The sequence below is a fragment of the Macaca fascicularis genome, chromosome 3 (genome assembly GCF_037993035.2).
Source record: "Macaca fascicularis isolate 582-1 chromosome 3, T2T-MFA8v1.1".
In the NCBI taxonomy this organism is placed as follows: Eukaryota; Metazoa; Chordata; class Mammalia; order Primates; family Cercopithecidae; genus Macaca; species Macaca fascicularis.
In genome coordinates, this window is record NC_088377.1 from 20,912,923 (window position 1) to 20,931,574 (window position 18,652).

Below are 18,652 nucleotides of genomic sequence, written 5' to 3' on the forward strand. Positions count from 1 at the left end.
TCTGAGATTTTAATGCACATTGAAGGACAATATGATAACCTGGAAAATTAGCATTTTGGTAAGGGTCTTGAACTTCATTAGCATTTTCATACCACTTTGGTACTAGAAATTGTAAAGATATTAAAGGATATGGACAATGTGGAATATATGTACCAGACCCAGAAATGTGTACTGACTCCCTCACTGTAGCCCAGAGCCGGAAATCCCGCTAACTGCCCCTCCCCATCCTAGCCTGAATTGCCTCTCCACCTATGTTGGTTTTACAATGGCCTGAAAAGCCTGAAAGCTGGTAGCAACTGTATAGGAAAATAGGGTTGGGATAAATTTCTGGGCTGACAAAAGGATAGAGGAATATGCTTCTTTTTCCCCTTGTCCTAGTATATCAGCCACTCTAAGATACAGATGTATGAGTATGGCTCTACTGTGCAAGTTCTAGTTAAATGGTAGACCCACTACCTCTTCTGGAAGCTTATTTTCCTTTATATTCCCACCTGCAGCTTTTCAAAGACTTAATCTCTTCTCTAATGATCTCATGGTGCTCTGTTTTGTCCGTGCTCCACGTTCCGAGTGTGTCAACATTGCAGTAGGTCAATGAGAAGAAATGGGAAAAATGTAAGAACCAGAAACCTGTTAAAGTTGCACTTACTTGTGCATTAAGCATGTTGGCCTAAGTCTTAAACTCTAGAAAACACGGTAGTGCCGTAAAGTACCACTGATAAAGTAAAAGTTCACTTTAACGCTGTATCCTTATTTAGTGATGAATATGATGTTGTGTAAAAGATGAGGATCTGTGTATACCCGCTAGGTGATGAGTGAGGTAACATGAATAACATGGCAATATCCTAACTGTGCAGGTATAAGGAGTGACCCCCAGGAATATAATTGCAATTAAACTTGCAAATTATGTGGGGATGCTCTTTCAGGGCAATAAAATAAATTATATCTAGAGGTCATAACTCTTATGCATACTTGGCTAGGTCTATGCAGCAAAGCCCAGGTGATACTGAGGCTTTAACTTTGGGATTTGTTTGGTGCTGAGTCTGCCACAGGGTGAAATGTGATATGAGCTCAGTGCGAGTGTCACGTGATCAGTCTGGTTGCCCCAACATGCCAGAATTCCATTTCTCACCCCACTGTCTCCTCTGCATACATACCTACCTCTCAGAGAGGGCTAGGTGGGAGCTATGTGTGGCAAGAGCCCTCATTGCTTTTGTTACACAGATTTCAACACATGTGGCTTGATGGAGTGCGATTGCAGTAGCATGAGTCTTTGGTGATGAAATGTGCATGTCCTTTGCTGGGAGAAGTATAATTATAAGATTTTTGTACTCACATAGCCACATGTGAGGTATGAGCAGGAACGTAGTCTCTTTAATAGCATTGGATTGCTTTCAGATTTGAAATATTTCGTTTTAGAAATACATTAAGTGTAAACAAAATACATTTAATTTTTTAAAAAAAACCATGCCTTTGTACAAATTGTTTATCATTTACAGAGGTCTAAAAAAAATAGGAGAAAAGTTAAGAAGCCCACAAAATCAATCAGATCTAAAGATTGCAAAGATTGTTTACCATCTCCTTAAAAGCTCCAGTGCATGTGTTTACAATATCATTCTGTTTGCCAATGCTCAGATTCTTACTTTCCAGGTCTAGGACAACCCAAAGATCATAAGCCATAACTGATCCTACCTTATATAGTACATTAAATATAAAATATTTATGGCCAGGCATGGTGGCCAGTTCCTGTAATCCCAGCACTTTAGGAGACCAAGGCAGGAGGAACACTTGAGGCCAGGAAGTTGAGACCAGCCTGGGCAACATACTGAGACCTTGTCTCTATAAAAAAAATTAGCCAGGTATGGTGGTACAAGCCTGTACTCATACCTGCTCAGGATCGCTTGAGCCCAGGAGTTTGAGGCTGCAGTGAGCTATGATCACCACTGCATTCCAGTCGGGGCAATGGTATGAGACCCTGTCTCTTAAAAAAAATACAAAATGTTTATGAAGTTTCTGGCTAGGTATGTGCTAATGTATGCCAATTGAAGTAATTGAAGTCTTGATTTTCCAAGAGCTTATAAGAAAAACCTGAGAGGAGATGGCAGGTATGCAGTAAGATTAGTAAAGGACAAATGTGTAATATGTTGTCATGTACCTAACTTGTTATTGTATATTTTATACTGGTTTATTTCAGGCATGTTAAGGGCAGTGCTGTCCAACAGAAATATAATGCAAGCCACTTACAGAATTTAAAATTTTCTAGCAGCCATATTTTAAAAAGTAATTGGCATTAATTTTAGTCATGTATTTTATTTAACCCAATTACGATCATAGCATGTAGTCCATATAAAAAATTTTTACAGATTTTTTATATCACAATTTTTGTACTATAAAATATTTATGGTCAAGCATGGTAACTGATGCCTGTAATGCCAGCACTTTAGGAGGCCAAGGCAGGAGGAAGTGCTTGAAATCCAATGTATATTTTACACTTAAAACGTATCTGAATTGGAACAATACATCTTCATCAAAAAATTTATTTTAAGTTCAGAAAATTTATAGTTAGAAAGTAGATTCACTTACCTGAGTTCTGGACATGCTTCAGTGTTTAATAATGGGATGGTGTAACAGATTTTCAGTCTACATTTATATTAAGTATAAATAAATAACATGAAAAGCTTCTCCATCTCACTAGCCTTGTTCCAAGTGCTCATACACCACAAGTGGCCAGTGCTTTTGCCCTGTTAGATAGTATAGGTTTAAGATATTCAACGGTATACAGTTGACCCTTGAACAGTAATGGATTGGAGTGCTAACCCCTGTGCAGTCAAAAATCCATGTATAACTTTTGACTCCCCCCCAGTTTAACTATTATTAGTCTATTGTTGACCAGAAACCTTACTGATAACATAAACAATTAATACATGTTTTGTATATGTGTAATATACTTATTTTTTTCTCTAGCTTACTTTATTAGAATAGTTATTAAAGAAAAGCATAAGGAAGGGAAAATAGGCAGTTCCTTAAGTGGAAGCAGACCAGCCTAAGGGTCTTCCTCCTCCTCTTCACGTTGTGTAGGCTGAGGAGGAAGAGGAGGGGCTGGTCCTGCTGTCTCAGAGGTGGCAGAGGTAGAAGAGGTGGAAGCAGGAGAGTCAGGCCCGCCTGCTGTAACTTCTGTTGAAAAAGATCTGTGTATAAGTGGACCTGGTCCGTGCAGTTCAAACCTGTGTTGTTCAAGGGTTAATGTGGTATAACCACATAACAGAACTGCACTTGTACCGCTTAAATTAATATATATGTATAAAAAGAACTGTGTAAGGGAGGAGAGTTTCCAAGAACAGCAGCAGGAGGGAGTGAAGGTGCTTGTGGGTGTAGGGCAGTAAGGCCTATAAGGCTACAATCGAAAAGTCTAGAGGTAAGCCCCTGAGCACAAGGGATTAAGCAAAAACAATCAAATGAAATGCCACATGTTAATCATAGTATGATGACTTTAGAGCGTGACTAAAAGCATCATAGCGTATGGCTTTAGATCACCAGTGCTATACATGCTATGTGGGGCAGGAATGCAGGTTTCAAGCAGGGAGGTGCCCAGCTATGAGGGTTTCCCATAGATTTTAAGTACAAGGTTCCACTGCTTAAAAACTGTGGAAAAGTGTGAATCTCTGACTTTCTACCAACTTCGATAATCTCTTCAGAAATGCTGCTGCTTGATTGTCCATCTAATTTAAGTGACTTGTTGATGAGGTGCTCATGATCTTACGATGTTTCTTCCCAACCCCAAATATTTCTCCATCATTGTTGTTCATTTCATTGGGCACTTTCTTGTGATTTTCCTTCAGATGTCTTCTGCCCTCAGTTTTTTCGGATGAGCTAGTTCTGTTTTCTTTAAATTCTCCTGATAAAATTTTCTTTCCCTCCAAGTTTATTTTTATTTTACTATTATTATTATTTATTATTATTGAGATGGAGTTTCACTCTGTCACCCAGGTTGGAGTACGGTGGCATGATCTTGTCTCACTGCAACCTCCGCCTCTTGGGTTCAAGAGATTCTCTTGCCTACTCCTCCTGAGTAGCTGGGACTGTGAGCATGTGCTACCACGCCTGGCTAGTTGTTTTGTATTTTTAGTAGAGAAGGGGTTTCACCATGTTGGTCAGGCTAGTCCTGAACTCCTGACCTCAAATGATCTGCCCGCCTCGGCCTCCCAAAATGCTAGGATTACAGACGTGAGCCACCACAGTGCCAACCCTATTTTTATTTTTATTTTTATTTTTTTACTGTTTATCTAAAAATGTGATTGCATCCTTCTAGATTTTTTCTGATGCAGCAAGATTTCCTGTGGTCATCTGGAGCTGTATTGGTGAAGCTTACGAGTGTATTAGCTGTTTTTTCATCTTCTTCTCTTTCCTGTCATCTAATACTTCAAATAATTATTTAACACAATAAATAGGATCTTGCATATACCTAAAAAAAGGCAACTTGAGAAAGTTTCTACCTTCTGAAATAATCTATGCCTTGATTCTATCACTTAGTATTTTAGTTATTCCTATCAAATACATGACTGTGTTAATTTCTCTTGCCACAAAAATGCAGCAAAGCCACAAACCCACTCCAAAATTTCGTGGCTTAGAACAATAACCATTTATTATAGCCCACAAGCTCAGGGTTCAGCTGATCTTGGCTTAGCTTGGCTACATTTGATAGAAAACAGTAGAAAATTAGAATTGAATATATGTAGAATATCTCTTGTACCAAAAATGAAGAGGAATAATAGGTTTTGATTTTCTTTGTCGTATTCTGTGCTGGGTGCTAATCTGTCCTAGCTGTCAGAACCAGTGGAAGTCATACTGGAAAATCATTTATTTGTTACTATCCAATTTCTTTCAGTGAATGCCATTCAAACCGCTATCTCTGAGGAGCCCAGTTACCAAGTCCTCCACCTTGTTAGCAACATGGACTTAAATGCACTAATTCTAGAATGAGATTTTAGCAAAGCACCAGCATTTGAGATTTGTGCAAATTGAGCTCTTAAACCATGTGTATGTATGTGTCTGTGTGTGTGTGCATGTGTTTATTCTAGCACTACCACTACATACCATACAGGTAGCTGTATAGCAGGTATATATATAGGTGTATATGTATATAGGTATATGTCAACTGTTGAAAAACTAGAAAATACAGACTAAATAATGTAATGGTTGAAAAACATTAATAGTTGGAACATTGGGAGATTTGGACTCCTAGTTTGCAGATGCAGTTGGCTGCATTTGATTTAAGGAAAGAACTGACTTTGGAGAAATTTGTGTTTGCATTTCAGGAGAGATTTCTTAAAGAGGAGACTACCAAAGGTTAGTACATATTAACATCTAGTGATTTAAATTTGAGAAATGCAAATTAGACATTTAAGCAGTGGGTTTGCTTCCCATTTTACTTGCTCTAAAAGTATTTTTTTTTAAAGCCAGTAACAAAGACATGCAAAATAGCACTGCCATGGGGGAAAAATTACTTGAAAATAATATTCAAGATTGAAAAATAAAAAAGCTTGAGATCTAGTACCAGGAATGCCAGCTGGCTTGTTATGGCAAAAAGCAAACATGTGCTTTGGAATGACGCTCTCGATCAGACTCTAGGCTGGTTTTGAGCCCTTCTGATTATCTGACTAGATGTGGAAGTGACTTATCTTGGTTTTTCTGAGTCAAATGAGATAATGAGTAAAGGCCTTAGTAGACGTTGGATTTTTGCCTGTTAATAACCCTCTTTCTGTCTCCATGTTCACAAGGTCAAGGCTGATGAGATATGGCAATATTGAGAGAGTCATAATAGGATAAAGATCTCAAATACTGTTTATTTATATATATATTTATTTATTTATTTATTTCCCTGTGGTGACTGTGTGAGACATGTCAGTAAAACTTTAAAGACAAGCCAGGCTTTGTGACTCATGCCTATAATCCCAGCACTTTGGGAGGCCGAGGCGGGCAGATCACTTGAGGTCAGGAGTGGCACCATGGCAAAAACCCATCTCTTCTAAAAAATACAAAAATTAGCTGGGCATAGTGGCACATGCCTGTAGTCCCAGCTACGCAAGAGGCTAAGGCACAAGAATCACTTGAACCTGGGAGGCAGAGGTTGCAGTGAGCCGAGATCACCCCACTACACTCCAGCCTGGGCAACTGAGCGAAGCTGTCTCAGAAAACAAAACAAAACAAAAGACACACAGAAAAACCGTAAAGACAGAATGAAAGAGATGAACTGTTTTTACATCAAGGTGACCTTGGGAAGAATTAGTCTTACCAATGCAAGAGTACAACATTAGACACAAGTATACATGGTATAGTATGTGTATGGTTTCATATGTCTGTGTGTATGTATATATATGAAGTTAAAAGAAAACATTCACCTTTTAGGACTAAATGGACATTGACTAGATTGTAAACTGTTTTTGAGGCTAAGAGTTTGGTTGCCATGTGTAAGGCTCTATTTTTTGTAATTCCAGTTTTATATCCATTTACATCAGTCCTAGCCGTAGATGCCACTCTTTCTGGATACCGCCTAAATGCATGCTTCAGATGTTGGTTATTAATTTCACAAGTGGTGAATAACAAAGGCTCCTATTGAGGCACCTCTTGATTTCCTACTGGGCACCAGCAGCAAGCATGATTTACTGGCCTTGTTATGAGTGGGTAGGAGTTTTCGGTCAACTTGAGAACATCTATCCTTTGAGTAGAAAAAAAGCTTGGTATTAGGTTGGTGCAAAAGTAATTGCGATTTTTGCACCAACCTAATATCAACAGAGACCATGAAAAACATCAAAGGAGGATAGCTTGTAATTAGAAACCAGATCAACAGTGACCCAAAAAGAATTTCAAGTTTCCAGGAGTGAAACATGCAGATTACTCCGCTGAAAGGAATTGTTTTTCTCCCATTCACTTTTACGGCAAATCATTTTTAGGCTGAAACTCAAGCTCTGAAATAATTGTGCAGCAAATAGTGGCTGTGAATAGATGTGGCAGCTCTCCACAAGGGTAAATAGAAACCATGTGCAGTTTCAGTCATCACATTTTATTTTTCTTTTTTACTAGCTTCTCTATTTTTGCCCACCACAGATACATGCACACACACACACACACACACACACAGGGGCACAGCCTTGGAAAATTGCAATTTTCCATTTTAATTTGAGAGACAGCCCGGTCACATTAACAGAACCTTGACGGAATAAGTTGAATTCCCTTCTCTATCTCTGTAACCCCATGGCCTTGGACACATCCTTACCCGGCGCCTTTTCCTCCCTCTTAGGGTCCACTTATGTGATTCTGATTTTAATTTCAGTTCTCAGTTAGTGATGAAATGAGCGATTACAGATGTTCCGCTTCCACTGGAAATACTTTTCTTTGGCATTTAAAAGAAAACCCTACAGATGAATTATTCCCTTGAAAGGGGTTCACTCAGATTTTCTAGATTATGATTCTAGAAAACAGTTCTTTACATTTGACAATGGAGAATTTAAATGTTTTAACAGGAAAATGTAAAGCACTCTTGTGGGGTATAGTTGAATTATGCCCAGGTTAAGGGAATCCAGTATTTATGTCAGGAAACCATGGATGTGGTAGAAATAGTATCGCTGCAAAGCTGGGCACAGTGGCTCATGCCTATAATCCCAACATTTTGGGAGGCCAAGAGTTCGAGACCAGCCTGGCCAACATGGTGAAACCCCGTCTCTACTAAAAATTCAAAAATTATCTGGGCGTGGTAGCACAGGCCTGTAATCCCAGCTACTCAGGAGGCTGCGGCAGGAGAATAGCTTGAACCCAGGAGGTGGAGAGGTTGCATTGAGCCGAGATCACGCCACTACACTCCAGTCTGGGTGATGGAGTGAGACAGTGTATACAAAAAAAAAAAAAAAAAAAATGAGATTATGCAAGAATCTGACTCTAAGAAGTTCGAACTGATTAAAAAGTACCACATACTTCATTATATGAGGCCAGCTGTTTAGACTAGTGAGAGCAGTTAGTTCAAATGCAGAAAACAGATGGCTTTCATTAGCCAGAAACCTTAAAATTACATAAATCCACGGATGCAACTAAGCTATGGATCTGTGCCCTCTCCTTGCCAAGCAGGACTTTTCGGCTAGCAAAACAGAGAGCTCCTTGTTCACTCTTCCCTCCTAGATGGGACCCTGTTGGGGAGGAATGCTGCCAAGCCTGCTCATAAGGAATTTTGATCTCCTAGATGATAACAGAGAGAAACTTTTTGAAGAAAGGGAACACCCTGTTTGAAAGGACAACAAGAGAACTTGTTCAAGAAGGTGGCTTTGCATTTAATTGAAAATTGCAGCAACTGTAGGCATAGGGTTTCCAGGTTCACCTCTGCAGACTGGTCCAGATTAGGTATATATGTTTATATTTGTTTATGTTATCCCCTTAAGGCTCTTTTAAAACCGTTTCTAAAAATTCCTTCGGAAAGTCCATTTCACTTCAGTATACTTTGTATTGTGGCTCAAAAATATTTTTTTTTTCCGGTAACAAAAGTATTTATTTTCTGTTTTTAAGAGTTGCAGCATTTTTAAGTTTGATATGTACGTCTCTGTAGTTCAGAGCACTCAGTAAACAGCCTCTTGCTTTTGAGGCAATTTGTCAATGCTTCATTGTTTTCAGCTGGTTATTTTGTTCATTGTCAGGAACACTGTTTTCCCATGGGAAAGCATCTCCAGTTTTATGATGTCAATGGAAAGTCATTCGGTTTACAAGAATTACCTTCATGTTCAGTCTTAGAAATGCATAGACCACGAATGAGAAATGCATAGACCACGAATGGCCAGTTGTATCACAGTTCTCATCTTTTAAATGTTGTCTTAGATTTTTGCAAAGTAACCTTAACTCACCTTAGAATAGTGTTAAGACATAAATAGAACTAAAATGTAGCAGTTAAGTGGTTATAGTTCCCATCTACTAAGGTATTTATATTTCTTTTCTTTTAGAAAAGAAAAATGTTTAAAAACATTAGGAATAATTATCTTTAGGATGACTTTGTAAGACGGTACTTTTTTACTGGCAGCAAATATCTCAAAGATTTCAATTTTAAGAGTGTCCTTATTAACAGATTCTGAATAGGACCCTGTGTATGATTTATTAAGTCATTTCTTTGAGGCTTCATTCAGGAAAAGGGAATTAACCCTTGGATGGCAATGGATTAATGTGGCCATATTTCCTTCTGGCTGAATGCCAGGGAGTGGCTGCGCTTAGCAACCAGGCTTTGTTTCATAAATGGGTTACTTGATGCAGGTGAGGATGCCGTGGGTCGTTTGTCTTGTTTTAATTAAAGGGGACAGGAATATATAGTGAAAGCATGGAATTGTTTGCAGATGGGCTTCAGTAAGAATAGGAAGGCGTCTGGTTCAATTTGTATCTCCAAGCTAATTGCTCTGATTTCCATATACACACCTGGTGTTGGTTCGGGGAAAAATTTTGCTTGAGAAACGTGGCTTTTGTGAGTTGATATTTATTTGTGAAGGGCTCTTGTAATGTCAAATGTAAAAAGATCTATACGTACAACCAATTTTACAATTTCTAATTCAACAGCTTACCCTAATTATTGAGGATTCACAGTTTAAATTATTAAACGATCTCCACTCGAAGAAAATAGAGCATGTTAATCATCACGATTCTCCAAACATTTATTTTTAAAGTTAATATTAAATCTCATTTGGTGGAAAACCTGAAAGGAACTGAAGCATATATTTTCTAGTCTAAACTCTCATTATTAAATATTAAACATTAAAATGAAGACAACATGAGACAAATAATCAAGTTATTTGAAAAAAAGTTTTTAAAATTACCACTTTTTGGTAGTCAGCATACACACATATGCCAACAGATGGCATTAAAAAGTGATGAGAACGTGAGGCAATTATAGGGTCATAATCAATTTATTTGAAAAAAATGTTTAAAAAATTACCACTTTTTGATAGCATACACACATATGCCAACAGATGACATTAAAATATCTGTAAAGTGAAGAAGCAGGGAGGATGACAAAAGGAAGAATAGGAGAAACCAAAGGAAGTTAAATGAAAAGAGGAAAACAAAAATGAAGAAGCATTTACTTGGTTTGTCAGGTAGGGTGACACATTGTATTTTGCCAAAAACTTTCCTGGTTTTAGCACCAGATGTCTCAGAACATGGCAGCTGACCTCCCTCACAGTGAGTGATTCCAGAGAGCAGTGAAGAATTGTGATGCCTTTCATGACCTTGTTTTGGATGTTACACATCATCATGCCCTTCATGACCTTTCTGGTAGCAAAGGGTTTGTTTTTAAGAGTTGCAGCATCTTTAAGTCTAATATGTACATGTTCGGAAGTTACACCGTCATCATTTCTGCTGTACTCCATTTGTTGCACAGACAGACCCTGATACATTGTGGGATTGCCCAAGGTCCCTGAATAGCAGCAGGCTGGGACTACTGGGGGCCTTCTTGGAGGCTGGCTACACTGGGGAGAGAGATTGTCAATTAAATGCTCCCTGTGGGAAGGAAATGGAATGAAGGGCATTTGTATTGACAAGAAGGTAGAACGCTTTCCTTAGACATTGTAATGAACAGATTGTGGATAAACAAAAGTACAAAGAGAGTTTGAGGCAGAGAGGAGGAGATTGATTCAACAGAATATTTACCAGCTATGGTAAAGGCTCATTAATGTCTCTGTACAGTTACGAACATGCTGCAAAGACTGGAAATCCTGGGGACAGGAATGAATTCGGAAGGTGAACAGAATAAAGTACTGTAGGAACAATGGCGATTCCATTAGTGAATTGTATGTTCCTTAAGATCAGGGCCCTCCATGGCATCTAATATAGGGCCTTTTCCACAGGTACCTGATTATTATTTGACTTTCTTTAACGTTTTTGCAGTGTTATTATCTGTACTTCTTATTTCAGTAAGATTGGCAACATTTGCATTTTGATTTCTAAGATCAAGACAATGAATTCCTCTTAATCCCCCAGGAAAGCTGTGAAATTTAAATTTATAAAGCATTCTACCTAGCTTGCTGCTCTGCATCTGTCAGGGAATGAGACCCCCAGTTTCGTGGAAGTCACAGGAAGTGGCAAGGGGCTCAGATGGAGGAGTTGAGGGGCCCTAGCTATTTCTGCAATTGATCTGGATATTTTGGCATCGGCTGCTTTTACTTAACTATCTGGCAATGTCAAGGCAGAATTTCGTTAAATATTGGAAAAGTTACTTGAAAACATGGTTCTAGAGATTTTGCCAGCAGCTTTTGCACTCATGACTTGGTCCAGTCTAAGACCTGTTTTGTTTTTTTTGTTGTGAGGACCTAAGTCCTCTGTTGGGTTTTGATGAAATATGTGTACAAATGACTAAAATGGCCAGATGTATCCTATTTTACATTTATGTGGGAAGAAATGTTTGGAAACTATTTCACGTCTTTAGCCAGAAATTTCTCAGTGCAATTTTAGTTGGTGTTTTTCCTCCTGTGGACTGATTTTAGGAATGATACAAGTTATCATGGAATCACCCAGTTCTTGAGTGTGTGAACGAATGGCTTCTGCTGGAGGTTAATTCTTCTTGGCATGATGTCTCTTATTTCCCCATTTAACAGAGGACGGCCGATCATGATTAATATGCCTTCTAATTGGTTTAAGTAACACCTTTACTCCTGTGGATATATTTTTCATTTCTTGCTGAATTTTTTTTTTCTTTTTGAGATACCAGAACCTATTAGGTGACATAATACAGATATTTCAGGACTTCCATTTTTTCTTTTAAAAATATTTTTGTAAAGGTAATGCCTGTACACAGAAGGGTTTGAAAATGCAGAAGGCACCCTTTTTCATGAGTTTGTGAAGTGGTCTGTTGCCTGCAATGGTAATAGCTAGGACGGCTTACTTACTACCCAGCAGGCACTATGCAGAGCTCTGAATGAGAAAATGTTGGCTCCTTGCAGATGGTTGGGAGAGGAGACACCCTTAACAGACTTTTTAAGAGCTGAGAGAGTGATAACCAGAGAATATTCTGGGGAAAATCAGGTAGAATCACCAACATACTCAGTTATTTTTGTGGATGGTGATTTCTACAGTGAATTTTTCCGTTCAAAATCATAATGCAGTCACTTGTTAACTACCAATGCCATGCTTGCTGTCAGTGCTGAGAGGTGGCACACAGTATTACTTTCAGGCTTGGTCATCAGGCAGGGCCTGGCAGGCATTGTGCTCTGTGTGAGTCAGTGGAGTTTATTATGAGAATGTGGTAGCCTCCACAGTGATTATATTTATTATAGAAAAACATGTTATTTTGTTGTCAGAACGTTTCAGCAGGTACCACAAAATCTCACATGGGAAAATGTTTAAATTTTTCATGAGTAAATTCCTTTCGGTATTGGTAATTTCCTTCTCTGTTTCAGTGTAAAAGAAAGCACTATCTTATAGGCGGCTAGAAATGTCTGTAGCGTACATAACACTTAATCTAAAGCAGGGTTGAAGACCGGACTGATTCCTAATTAAGAATGAGCAAGAATAGAGCTCTTTTTGATCCCTGTTCTTCCCCCCAGCCTCTGCCTTGGAGCTATGGATTCTATCACTAACTGAAGCTTCTTCTTTCAGGTACCTACTGATGGCAATGCTGGCCTGCTGGCTGAACCCCAGATCGCCATGTTCTGTGGCAGACTGAACATGCACATGAATGTCCAGAATGGGAAGTGGGATTCAGATCCATCAGGGACCAAAACCTGCATTGATACCAAGGAAGGCATCCTGCAGTATTGCCAAGAAGTAAGTCCTGTCTGGTGGCTAGCAGTTCACGTTGGATCACGTGCACTTGTTTTCAGAAAATTTAACTTCTTATGTTTTGCATCAGTATTTTAACCCTACAGTAAAAATCTTGGTTCCTAATGATTTGCCATACCATTAATATATTTATTTGCATTACCCTATGATACACATATAAATGTTTTTAAAATTATGATGTCATATTATGACCATCACTAAGCAGTAAAGTTTAAGATGTCTCAGCACTTTTTTTTTTCCTCACTCTGTCGCCCGGGTTGGAGTGCAGCGGCATGTTATGGCTCACTGCAGCCTTGCTTGACCTCCTGGGCTCAAGCAGTCCTCCCACCTCAGCCTCCGAGTAGCTGGACTATAGGCATATGCCACCAGGCCTGACTGATTTTTTAAATTTTTGTTTTTTGAGACGCAGTCTCACTCTGTTGCCCAGGCTGGAGTGCAGTGGTGCAGTCTCGGCTCACTGCAAGCTCTGCCTCCCGGGTTCCCGCCATTCTCCTGCCTCAGTCTCCTGAGTAGCTGGGACTACAGGCACCCGCCACCACGCCCGGCTAATTTTTTTGTACTTTTAATAGAGACAGGGTTTCACCGTGTTAGCCAGGATGGTCTCAATCTGCTGACCTCATGATCCGCTCGCCTCAGCTTCCCAAAGTGCTGGGATTACAGGCATGAGCTACCACGCCCAACCGATTTGTTTAATTTTTAGTAGAGATGTGGTCTCCTTGTGTTGGCCAGGCTGTCTGAAACTCCTGGGCTCAAGCCATCCTCTGGCTGGACATCCCAAAGTGCTCAGATAACAGACATGAGCCACCATGCTCAGCCCTCCGCACGCCTTTCATCTTTAGTATATATCTTACCACGGCTCTACAGTCAAGGTCTTTTGGTTAAAAGTGTTAGAATCAATTTTTTTCTTTTACCAGCTTGATATATATTTTAGTTCATTTATATCTGTTTGTATTCTGTTTTAGTTTTTTCCTCCCTTACTAATTTTACTTTTTGACTATCATGTTAGTTCTATAAAATATACTTGGAAAGCTCACTTTTTACTCATTCTCTATCGATAAACATTTTCATTGTTCCTGATTTTTTTTTTTTTTTGGCAAAAGAAAATACATGTTTTTCCTTCTTGTACAAAAAAAAAATATAAAGTGCACTGTTCTGCACTTTGCTTTTTTTTTTTTAAACTTAACTTTATATCCTGGAAATCATGCCTCCTCATTTCATGGAGATCTTCATTTTTGTTTAATTCTTTGTAGTCCTTTTGCTGTTACTGTACGGGGTGCTCCTTTCTTATTCAATTTAAAATAGCTGGAGTTCCAGGCATTTCATCTCACACTTCTTAGATAGTTATCTCTTCTAGGACATGTGTCTGCATCTTAAGAACATTGGAAGTAATTAGTCTTATGCTTGTTGGCAAAGCAAAATTCTTGACACTCATTATAAATAGCAGATAGCAGGCCGGGCGCGGTGGCTCAAGCCTGTAATCCCAGCACTTTGGGAGGCCGAGACGGGCGGATCACGAGGTCAGGAGATCGAGACCATCCTGGCTAACACGGTGAAACCCCGTCTCTACTAAAAAATACAAAAAATTAGCCGGGCGCGGTGGCGGGCGCCTGTAGTCCCAGCTACTCGGGAGGCTGAGGCAGGAGAATGGCGTGAACCCGGGAGGTGGAGCTTGCAGTGAGCTGAGATCCGGCCACTGTACTCCAGCCTGGGCGACAGAGTGAGACTCTGCCTCAAAAAAAAAAAAAAAAAAAAAAATAGCAGATAGCCTGGCAACATTTTATTTTGTTGTAATCCTTTTTGTACTAGAAATTTTTCTTTAGCCTACTTGGATAATGAATGTTTGTTGTTTAATATTACTATTCTATTGAGATCCTTTTATTTTAAATTATAAATACTAAAATTATTATTAAAAGGTTTAATTTGTTTTGATAGCATTCTGTTTAAGGACAATAATTACTAATTGGTGTTTTGAGAAGCAAAAATCATCTGCATTATCACAATATATTACATATTAAGTAATTTTTATCTTGAAAGGAGTATGAACCATGATGTGAAATGATGAATAGTGGAAATCACTAATGCTTAAGTTCATTATATGTTGGTTTTTTTTGTTTGATTTTTTTTTTTTTTTTTTTTTGAGATGACGTCTTGCTCTGTTGCCCAGACTGGAGTGCAGTGGTACAATCTCAGCTCATTGCACCCTCCATCTCCCGGGTATAAGTGATTCTCCTGCCTCAGCCTCCTGAGTAGCTAGGACTGTAGGCACCAGCCAACACACCCAGCTAAATTTTTTGTGTTTTTAATAGAGACAGGGTTTCACCATATTGGCCAGGCTGGTCTTGAACTACCGACATTGTGATCCACCCACCTTGGCCTCCCAAAGTGCTGGGATTACAGGCATGAACTACTGCGTATGGCCCATGATATTTATTTTTACAAGAACATTCTCTGTGCTGATTTACTAAGTATGGATTGATAATAAATCAACTTTTGCCTGGGTATGACTTTTATAAAGTATCAATTTTAGAAATAATATTCGCATTCTGCTGAAGAGATCTTGTAGTACAATTATGTAGATAAGTTATAAATGTTATAAATCGGAACTCTGTGCGTACTTATATGTTTTTGATACCATTTTATTTTTTTGGATATATGCGTACAGATTGTGTATTCTGAGTGTTAAATAAACTTTTTTTAAAGGCTAGAATTAAAATTTAGTTTATGACATTGACCAGATTGTCCTTTTCTGGTGAATCGACTATTTTGATACATGTGTCATAGTTTGCATGTAAGTTTTTCCTCCCTTAGTTTCACGTATGAATAACCAGATGTTTTCACATTTGTATGGTGGCCATACAAAAATTACTCTTCTTGACCCCAGGAACACCCCTCTTTTCCCATTTCACTTAGAGATCCTACTAATGGCTGGGTAGCTTTACTTTCTGTCTTAGCCTGTTATTTATCCCAGGGTATATTAGTCTGCTCTCACATTGGTATAATAAATTACCTGAGACTGAGTAATTTCTCAATAAAAGAGGTTTAATTGGTTCACAGTTCTGAAGGCTGTACGGGAAGCATGGCTGGGGAGGCCTCAGGAAACTTACAATCATGGCAGGCGGTGAAGGGGAAGCAGACACATGTTCACATGGCTGGAGCAAGAAAGAGAAAGAGTGTGAAGGGAGAGGTGCTACACACTTTGAAACACCCAGATCTCATGAGAACACTGTCACGGGACAGCACTTGAGGGATGGTGCTTAACCATTCAAACCAGCCCCATGATCCAGTCCCTTCCTACCAGACCCCACCTCCAACACTGGGAATTACAATTCGACATGAGATGTGGGTAGGGACACAGAGGCAAACTGCATCACAAGGTTAAGCACAGAGTGGTTCTTTCCAGTTCTGGACTTTACCAGATGGTTGGTGGCCACCATGAGTGGAGAGAATTAGCCCTTCGCTGTCGCCTTCCTCTTGCAATTCTGGTATTATCTATCCTCTGCCTACCACCCACCCACGGAAGTCTTGTCAGATGATATACACCAGCCAGATTCTTCAACATTAGGCACCATAAGTAAGAAAGGTCCAAAACATCATATTTTGTGAGCCATTTTAATGGATTTGGGCTTTATTTTGTAGCAACCGGAAGTCACTAGACTTTATTTATTTATTTACTTATTTTATTTTATTTTTGAGATGGAGTCTTGCTCTTGTTGCCCAGGCTGGAGTGCAGTGGCACAATCTCAGTTCACTGCAACCTCAAACTCCTGGGTTCAAACAATTCTCCTGCCTTAGCCTCCCAAGCAGCTGGGATTATAGGCACCCCCCACCACGCCTGGGATTTTTTTTATTTTTAGTAGAGACAGGGTTTTGCCATGTTGGCCAGGCTGGTCTCGAACTCCTGACCTTGTGATTCACCCTCCTCGGCCTCCCAGAGTGAGCCACTGCACCCAGCCTAGACTTGCACTCATTTTACCCACTCAGTGACACCTGTGGACAAGAACCCAAGGAAGGCACCTTGGGGAATTGCAACATTGAAGGCAAACAAAGAGAGACGATTCCCCATGATTCCCCATGATGGAGATGAGCAGTGACCAGAGAGATAGGGTAGGAAGTAGGAGGTGTAACATGCTGGAAGTCAAGCTATATAAATTTCTAAATGAGGGGAAAGGTAAGAGTGCAAGCATGATGCAAACAGAAAGCAGTTGAAGTGTAGTTTTTGACAAGGTAAAATCATGTCTGTCATGCAGACTGAACACATGTCAAATATTTTATTCAATTCATTAATGAGATGAATTGTAAGATGTTCATTTTGACTTGGAGAGATTTAAAATTCCTTCCCCAGCATACTTGATTTGCATGGCTATGAACAGGAATCATCTGGAATTATCTAGAATATCATCAAATTATTTGCATGGTACAGGAACACTTGCATTGCTATGAGGGTCTGCAGTATGCATCTTTACAAAGCTGTAAGGGTGCAAAATAGCTTGTAAGGATGTAAATGATAAGGGTGTAAGAGTTTTATGGGTGTAAGTTGTAAAATAGCTTCTTTAGTAGCAAGTCAACCGGAGGAACCTGCTGTAGAATCAGATAATCCTTTCCCCACCACCCTCAGGGTCTGAAAGACAACACCTGCATTTCATTGCTAGGATACTCAGGAATCTCTTTTGCTCATATCTTGTTTTTGGGCATTTGTGTGTGTGTGTGTGACAAAACATTGTTAGGATCTGGCAAATAAAAGGTCATTGTTGACCCTGTGGAATAGCATGGGGAGAAGTTAAATTACAGTCCCTTGTAGGAAAAACAACGTGAGTCAGTGGTGAAGTCAGCTGTGGACTCCTGGAGGAAAGACCTAGAGGCAAAAAGCTTGAGGTCATTCAAGACAAAAGGAAAGACTTTGTGATTTTGCTTTTTAAATGGAAGGAATTTGGGCCAAAGGAAGCTTAAACTAAACTGTGGGAAGGACTGATATCCATCCTAAGCACTAGCCGCAGGTATCTCTAAGAACTAGGTTTTGGCCCAGCTCCGTGGCTCAAACCTGTAGTCCCAGCACTTTGAGTGAGAGGGTCACTTGGGCCCAGGAGTACAAGGTCACAGTAAGCTATAACCGTAGTACTCAGTTCTGTAAGAACTAGGGAGAAGGGAGATCCAGTGGTGGATATGTGATTGGCTGGGTCTTGGAAGGGGGAGGGAACATCTCCTTTTCTGAGAAAGACTGGGGAGATAGTAAGGGGGGGTTAATTAGGCAGTTTCTTTTGCTAGTTGATAACAACCCCCTAAACAATTTGTGTTTTATATATGGAGAATATTTTCTCCCATTGATGGGAAGGATCGTAGTGCAGGGGATGCTTACACAATTTCTTAAAAATGCACACAGAAATGAGATCCGCAGGTGCTGGAACCGAGAGTCAGTATTTCCCCATTAGGGTCTCTTTTGTTTCTGCTTACCTTCCTGCTGTGCGTTTGCTCCTTTTCTTCTGCTAAGATGGGTGTCCTCCAGGAGACCAGGGACGTTGGTAGCCACTACCTCTGGTAGTGTTAGTCCCAGTTTGGCATCCCAACTTTGTTCTGCCCATGCGCATTATCAGGGAGTGCTTCTGGTTGGCACTGCTTTGAGTTACACATCCGCCCTTGGAGCCGCCACCATATCTTCAGGGACTCAGTATCAGGGACTACCCATCTTGGCCTTGTACATGTGGCCATGTGATGTGGGGAGAGGAGCTGTTACCAGAAGAGTGATGAAGAACGGCATGGGCAAAATAGAAGAATGACCCCAGTGCTGCAACACAGTGGGTATGGATTAGAAAAGGCTTGTAGGCTGGACAGGACGAGGTGAGAGAGTGCATCATGCATTAGGATT

The 18,652-nt window shown here is 39.8% G+C and overlaps 1 protein-coding gene across 6 annotated transcripts in view; it reads left to right on the plus strand.

The window, feature by feature from the left end:
- Positions 1 to 18,652, plus strand: part of APP (amyloid beta precursor protein) — a 287,131-nt gene that overhangs the window by 48,406 nt on the left and 220,073 nt on the right. For all 6 annotated transcript variants that reach the window (XM_005548883.4, XM_005548884.4, XM_005548885.4 and 3 more), the window contains exon 2: positions 12,610 to 12,777. In XM_005548883.4, the coding sequence (XP_005548940.2) occupies positions 12,610 to 12,777 (168 nt within the window). The remainder of the gene's footprint in view (positions 1 to 12,609; positions 12,778 to 18,652) is intronic.